This window comes from Vigna angularis, chromosome 8, assembly GCF_016808095.1.
Source record: "Vigna angularis cultivar LongXiaoDou No.4 chromosome 8, ASM1680809v1, whole genome shotgun sequence".
NCBI classification, from domain to species: domain Eukaryota; kingdom Viridiplantae; phylum Streptophyta; class Magnoliopsida; order Fabales; family Fabaceae; genus Vigna; species Vigna angularis.
In genome coordinates, this window is record NC_068977.1 from 32,391,173 (window position 1) to 32,399,044 (window position 7,872).

Consider the following 7,872-nt stretch of genomic DNA (forward strand, 5'->3'; position numbering starts at 1 on the left):
CGTTCGTCTTTGATAGCGTTCGGCCTCATGTCGAACGTTCGTCCTTATTCTTAATTCCTTAACGAACGTAAATAGCGTTCGTCCAAATATTCAATATTCATTCTCTTACGTTCGTTCAAATACTGGCATCAGTTCAGTATATACCAAATTATACAAAGAAAATTTCTAAGTCTTATTGAGTATTCTTCTTATATTAATTCTGGTCCAAGGTATTTATTTTGAAATCTTCTAAGTACCAATACACTTCAAATTGAGTCAGTGCATTTAACTGGTCAAACAGAGAGTCACGTCTGTCCATCCAGTACTATATTTGAACGTTCGTCCTATTTCTTCAAGGGACTGAACGTTCGTTCTTTTGTACTCTTAAAGTTAAAGATGAGATTGATTATGAATTATGATAAATTACAGTGTGAACGTTATATCAAGTGATTTTATGATTATGGAATTTGAACGAGCGTTCCAAGGAGGAACGTCTCAGATGTATTAAATACTAAATTTGGTAAAGTATGAACCTGGATAAGTTAGGCCAGGCTTGGTCCATCCTGATATTCCGTGATACTCATCTTCACGTAGAAGGGGGTAGTCATGCGTGGGAATGGCAGGAGGTTCTTCGTTCATCGCTTAGATATGGGCGAGGGATTAACCTCGAGTGGTAGCTGATTAGGTATATCCCGGCTAGTACACCACTCGGGTGCAAGGACGCTTGTAGCTACATGGTTCATACAGTCCGGACGGTTTGTCTTATATAAGTATTTCTATGATTATTATTTGATAAGTTACATGTTGTATGTGTGAATCGAAATGTAAATGTATATGTTAATTGTATAAATTAAATATTATAAGCTTACCCTTGCATTTCCATTGTGTTGTCCACTGTCCATGTACGTTCGTCTTGTCTTGCAATGATCATCCGTGTGGATGTGAGCAGATGGTGGTGCATCTCTTGAAGAAATGCTGGAAGAAGAAAATTTGGAAGATTCAAGTCTGGTTGAGATGGAAGTCAAGGCCGAGCCTTAGAGCGCTCGTAGATGTTAGGGTGTAATTGTTAGCTCGTTTTGGACGTTCGGTTTATCCTTTTGTAAAACCGTTCGTTCTGTTTTAATTCCCTGTACTTTGATATGCTCGTTATTTTTGTACTGCAGCCGTACGGCTTTGAACCCTTGAGTTCTGTTAATGCTAAAGGCTGTTATTTTACTATTAATTGTAATTAATCCTGATTTATAGTAATTACGGTATTTTGGGATGTTACAATTTCAAACCGCAAAATTGGTCTAAACTGCTTGGTTCTAGGAAAAAAAAATTCAAATCAATTAAAAAAGAATTTTTTAATCTACAATTAGTTTTCAGTTATTTTTTTGGATTGGTTCGATTCTAAACACCAATCATTATAACTGATGTCTTTCCATCAATTGAATTCAATCTTTGTCAAGTCTGATAAACTTAGCATGAAATTGCCAATCCAATTTAACCTTTGCAAATTTGGGGAGAAAGTGTTAAAAAATCATGTTATCTTATTCATCCTTTATTCACACCTCTAGTTTCTCACAGATCTCCATATAATCTATAACAAATCACAATCTCAATGTTTATTTTGAAAGTCTGAATTAACATGACTTAAGCGTTTCTTTCTGTATCTCCATGCAACCTGAATGCGGATTGCTGCAAGGGATCTCCAATAAGGTGATTCATACCTAAAATAACCAATTAACAAATGATATGTTAGTCATGGACTTCAAAAGAATCAAGAGAGACCTTTAGCGAAACTTCAGTTGTCTAACACAAAGGCACTAAACCAGAGTTAAAAATACATAATGCACATAATGTACTTGTTGAAAGTACCAAATCAACTAGTGGTAAGATCAATTTAAAGTACAATGGATGCGGTACGAGGAAGAAGGTATGAAGGTATGTTGGAAGTCCCACATTCACTTGTGATAAGGATAAGGTCACTTTAGAATATCTTATAATTTAGTTGACATTTCTTAACCACTCTTATAATCCTGGATCAATTTCTCAGTTAAGTTAAAGCTGTGTTTTTGCCTATTATCATTAGTTAACTTTCATTTAGTCCAAGTCAAAAGTTGAGAAGACCATGGTAAATCACAAACATAGATACAGGAGAAGGGAATGACCTTAAGGCTCCTTGAACACGCAAACTACGCAAGAATCTTGTAAAAAGGATTGTGACTTCTTGAAGGTTTTCTGCTCGGAGTGAAAGTACTTCCACATTTGTTAAGCATCTTACTGTTCTGTTGCTAAGCAACTTCTGTCCTGGAAGCCTTACTCTTCTGCCATCTGCAGGAGTACTCAAATTGATGAACTATGCTATGCTCATATAACTCTTCTACTTTTGATCTCTGATTTAGAATGTTAATTCATCAAGCACATTACCATTGCACCAAGTAATGCTACAACATGTCTCTAACAGAATAGTCTCTGAAGGAGGATACAAGTAAAAACAAAAAAGAAAGAAGGTATATTGCTATATATTGCTATACCTGCGCTGACAGAAGAGTGCTCAAGATACCATGTCAGAAGTTCTTCACCACAAACATCCCCTTCAGATAAAGGAATTCTAGTACCATCTTCTCCTATACTCTCCAATTTACCACGCACCACGAATACCATCTTCTCTACCACACTACCTTGACTCAAAATTCTACTTCCTTTAATGCAAGTAGTTTGTCTCAGTCTCGCACAAATGGCATCTAGGATAGGTTCATCCATCAGAGCAAATATTCGAACCTGAAGAATTTCAGATCCTCATGTCATGGTTAAAAATTGGTAGAGTGATAAAGTAAACTAAACCATCTTCAAAAACTTCAATGATTGTTCACACAATTGCCTCAATCCATAGATTCATCATGAGAATGCATAATGTTTTGCCTTCAAAGTTGTCTTAATATTTAAACTTGCGTCCAAGTATAGTTGTTTAGAAGTGGAGACCAAGTTAAGCAAACACAAAATTTTAAATGGAAGAGACTGGATGAGATCACGAAGTTAACTCAAGCTCTAAATTACATGTTGCAAACCATTCTAGTGTAAGCATGATAAAATTGTGGTAATCAAAACTAGTCATCTATGCAACAGATATTCTAGTGCTTACTCTCTTAACAAATTTGAAGAGATGGCGTCTTATATCCACTTGGAGGTCTTCTGGAAAATTCTCCATTAGCGTTGCTTCATTCACCCCCCTTGTTGCAGTCCAACTATACCGTTCAGCCTGTCGTACTCTCCTGCGTGACAAACATATCTTTTACATTCCTTTGATCCATTATTTCATATGACATGATAGCTAAATAAAATGGCAACAGTAGGCTACACCATCTAAATTTTGGCCTATAGACGTTCTATATCATAGAATTGTGATGTTTTTAACGACTTGAATCAAGAAATAGACAAATAGTCCATTGATAATGTTGACATCATTCATGAAAAAAAATGGGAAGATATTATACCTTCTGAGGTATTCTGGCAAGCGCCTATGACTCATCCATTGCTCAACATCACCGCGTCTAAGTTGCATTTCTAGCCTCCTATAAAAGCATGGTACAACACCAAACACATTGGCACTTGACCATCAAAGTTTGCTCAAAACTTGAAGTATTAGATAGGCTCTACCTCCGTCCAAGACCTTGAAGAAAGTTCTGTATGTTTCCAATGAGAAGCGCAAAAAGAAAAAGTCCCAATCCTATGATGGCTATAGTAAAAAGGGTTTCAAACACAAAGTCGCTTGGTGTTTGGTTACCAGCCAGAGTACTGATTTGCTGCATAAAGATCAAATTGGGTATAATTTCTAGACATATTAAACCGTTGATATGCATTCACTAGTTTGAACAGTGTTGGTACTATTTGGACCTTGACACATGACTTGATATTGAGCTAGTAAACCATTTTTATACATTTAAGATTTCTACATTGAGTTATTGAGTTGGTGTAGGAGTATCAAATTTTTCATCAGTATCATTTGATCCAGTTCATATATTGTGTACAAATTACTGCTAAGAGAACAAAACAACTAAGAACGAAGTGAATACCAGAGCTGAATAAAAAAAGGTGCATACCTGTAATCCCCAAAATAGAGCATATATGTATTTGGTGACGATGTCTGCTTGTGTAGTAAGAGGTACAGCATTGTTATAAATCCCATAAGAAAAAGAACCGCTGGAAGAGGAATTCCAACATGCAATAGCATCTGCATTGTTGTTCCACTGGTTTGATGATAAGCCAAGCCGATTGTCCCCAACATGGCTATGTCCACAATCAATGAATGCCAGGCATCCAGGGATATGAGAACTTTGGCACGCATTTCGAAAACATTGATTAACCCTCTGAAAGAAGGGAGAGAGAGAAAGAAGAACCTTAGCAAGTTAAATGTTAACCTCAATTTACTGAATTAAAATCCCTGATTCTGATTGAATCACTCATCTTCTAAGTATACAAAGGAAACATAACTACATTAGTAATTGAATTTTATTGCCAAGACTAAAATATCTACAAGGAAAAACTTTACTAGGACATACTAATATCATATTGACAAAGCAGTTCATTCTGCCTAGAAATCTCACTATATATTATGCTAAACATATGGAGTTTCTTACGCTTTCTCTTTATGTTCTTAACAGGATTTGACGCCAGGAAAACAATTAGTATCCGATATTAGTGAATAAAATACAGGTTCTTGCCTCATGCTGAATGAAGGTGAGAACTTACTGTGCAATAGGAAGTTTTAGTGAGGAAGAAAATTGGTACTTTTGAAATAAGCATCAAATGCCATGTTTACTCACCTGTAGAGCAAATAGGTACCAGATAGAGCCAACAACATGGCTAGCTAGAATGAAAATGAGAAGATTTATAATGAAATTTGCCCATGCTGACTCAAATATGAATCCTGCTGGAGACTGACCAAACAGCATAGGCAGAAATCTGAATAATCTGGGAATATACTGCACTAGGATCGCTGCACGCAGAACATTCTTAGCATAATTTGCTCCCCTCAATGATTTTGGTAGTACAGACAATAACATGATCTGGATATTTTTTAAGAGAGATGAAAGTTATTCTAGTGCGTGCACGTTATATCTATTTGTTTTTAACAATTAACAGTAGTTGCTGTTGTCAATGAACTCGAGAACAAATATAAAAAAGCATTCATGTTTAAATTTTTAGGCTTGCATATTTCATGATCAGGAACTGGGAGATAAATACATCTAGATACTTAATAGTAAGTTCCAAGGAGCAAACTCAGTGGAAAGAAAGAAATGTCCCTAAGGAAGAATGTAAATGGGAAGAAATTACCTGAGGAAGAGGAAATACAACAAACAAGTCAACAAGAAAATAACCCTTAAGGTAATGAAATGCAATTTCTTTTGGATGATCAACTAAATCTCCAGCACCAACCACCCTCGACTCAGGAGAAACAAAAGCCAACCTAAACTGTGACAAGGGAAATTGGTAGAGTTATTTAGCCTGAAATTTTGGAAAGGAAGAAAACTAAATAACTATTGTGATACTTGGTAAAACACTGAGAAAGTCCTAATATAATAGTTCTATTCCCGTCCATTCTTTATAAGTTGGTTGAAATGAATAAATAAATAAATACTGTACTTTGTGTATTGGAAGAACAATCCTCAGCAATTTATAGATTAATAATTGTTTCAAATAAAGGATGGCTGTAATGGAAGTGATGGGTAACAAAACAAGTTTTCAGACATACTTGCAGAAAGGAAAAATTCCATTGAATATGACAGTTATCCTTTGAGTTGGATTTTGTTATTAGCCTAAATCCTTTTAGAATAGCGTTAGAAAACTCTTCTGACTCATTTATCAGAATATTCATTCATGCAAAGCCAATAACATTGACTAAACAAAAATGTTTTGCAAACTAAGAACTGTTACTCTATGAATATATATGGATGTGAAAAAGGTTAGAGAAGGAGGAATAGGAGGGGGAACTTATAAAAGATGCTTATTGGGAATTTACCTGGAGAAGAATGTGAAGGAAATATATGAAGTCATTCATGGTTCTAACTATGACAAGTGCTTTTGTCAATTTCCAGTTGATAACTATACAATTATGATCCTGCACCGGAGAAATGCAAATTTAGTTTTCACAGTTGCATATCATTAGAACTTGTAAAATTTGTGTAACTAAATAAAAGGAAAATAATTATATAACTCATACCTGCCGAACATAGAGTAAGAAGAAAAATAATGGATCCACAAAAATTGCAACCAAGCAAAAACTGGCAAGAACCTTGTTCCATTGTTGTATGAATTTAGAGTGAGGATTCATAACTCCAGGAACAAAAGATGAACACAGAGAACAAAATTTTCTTGCAAATACTTTGGCATCCCCATTAAGAGCATTCTGAAACTGTAAACATTGAAAACTGAAGCACAGATGGCAATATGAAAGTGATAGCAAATGATATATGTCTACAAAGGCAAATGGAAAAGTTTACAATAAGATAAAGTGTAATAATAAAGAAAAGCCTGTAGGAGCCTTTGGAAAATGAGAATTAGATAAAACGCGAGACATCACGAAATTGTTAATTGACAATACTTTTATTGACTCTCAAATTGAACAATGACAACAACAGTAAAATTTTAACAGTGAAGTGAATGAAAAGCTCTAAAGAACTTAAGAATTTTGTTGAGAGTATAATACTAATGAAGCTGTGGAGTGTAAAGAGTGGTTTCTTTGTAATGAACACAAAGACCACATCTAGAAGAAATTCTTCTACTACATATCATGTAATCAAAGGCAATTGAAACAATAATTTATTATAGGAAGAAAGACAGACACCTTCGGATCAGGTATATTACAAGCTTTTGGATTTCTTAGCCGAGAAGACTTGAAGTAAGAAGGACAAGTAGTACAATAAGGATCATTACAAATTCCCAGTTTCCCAGATCTCAGTAAATGTTCATTTATGCTATCATAGCTTTTATGCCAGTACTTTGAAGCCGTGCTGTCAACAATAGAAAATTCATCTGTGCTCTCCTGTGCTATGTTTCCTGTTACAACTATACTATGCTGCATAAGATTATCACTTTCTGATGTAGCATATAATGAACCGCTATCTCCCACGATACTAGTTTCTACCTCATATGACTCCATGGGAATAGAAACTGATGCACTTTGTTTCCCGGATAAAAGCCTTTGAAATTTAGAATGCAAAGTTTCATGATATGGTTGTGCATCAGTTTCTTCTGGTATCTTCTGCAGCTCATCATTTTCAAAACTAGCCATGCTTCCTTGACAATTCTGTTATCTTTTTACATTCAGTATATATATATATTATGAACAATAACAATTTTAGAATCTAATAATTCAATTCAGCTAGAAACTTGAAAGAGGAGAATACAAATTATAAGTCTGTAACTACTTTAGTTTCAGAAAGCCAAAAACTGTACAACTGTTACAAAGACTGAGATTTTAATGCAACATAAGGGAACTAAGTTTCTTGAGCCTTTCTCAAAATTTACTGCTAACATTTTTCCTGATATAGAACACAAATTTATGAACAAGGTGGTGTTTAAACTGAATATAACCAAGCAAAACCAGTTTGAAGTTTTCTAAGTGAAAAGTCAACACCTTGATCCCGTCAAGTTTACATTACATCATGCATTTTTCAAAGTAAACAAGACACCTTAGGGGATGCTAATATACCATAAAATTTAAGATCTCAGAAATAAAAACGTTGAGTCAAATGAATAAAAAACTGATCTTTGAGATTTTGAAAACTTGAAGTTTGAATAAAAGATTATTATAACATGAATTTTGTATAACTGTGGGGAAAAAATTATTAAAAAGTCTTACAAAAGATGTGATATAAAGTAAGATAGCAACCTTTGCATTGCAGATGA

At 34.6% G+C, this 7,872-nt stretch overlaps 1 protein-coding gene across 2 annotated transcripts; it reads right to left on the minus strand.

The window, feature by feature from the left end:
* Positions 1–1,425: 1,425 nt before the first annotated feature.
* Positions 1,426–7,511, minus strand: LOC108344028 (probable cyclic nucleotide-gated ion channel 20, chloroplastic). Of its 2 annotated transcripts, XM_017582489.2 has the most exons (12): positions 6,809–7,511; positions 6,185–6,376; positions 5,984–6,082; positions 5,299–5,436; positions 4,788–5,030; positions 4,065–4,331; positions 3,622–3,767; positions 3,459–3,536; positions 3,107–3,236; positions 2,499–2,745; positions 2,133–2,295; positions 1,426–1,691 (listed from the first exon to the last, which is right to left on the minus strand). In XM_017582489.2, the coding sequence occupies exons 1-12, from the start codon at positions 7,253–7,255 to the stop codon at positions 1,580–1,582; spliced, it is 2,262 nt and encodes a 753-aa protein (XP_017437978.1). In that variant the 5' UTR covers positions 7,256–7,511; the 3' UTR covers positions 1,426–1,579. The 2 variants fall into 2 exon arrangements, with proteins under 2 accessions (XP_017437978.1, XP_052722683.1); XM_052866723.1 differs by lacking the exon at positions 1,426–1,691 and having other exon boundaries at positions 2,272–2,357.
* Positions 7,512–7,872: the final 361 nt, after the last annotated feature.

Excerpts from the sequence above, each read along its gene's own strand:
- LOC108344028 (XM_017582489.2), bottom strand. The coding sequence starts at position 7,255 with ATGGCTAGTTTTGAAAATGATGAGCTGCAGAAGATACCAGAAGAAACT. Across the intron at positions 5,031-5,298 it reads TTGTATTTCCTCTTCCTCAG|ATCATGTTATTGTCTGTACT; the intron begins GTAATTTCTTCC and ends AAAAATATCCAG. Across the intron at positions 2,746-3,106 it reads TCTTCAAATTTGTTAAGAGA|GTTCGAATATTTGCTCTGAT; the intron begins GTAAGCACTAGA and ends GAAATTCTTCAG.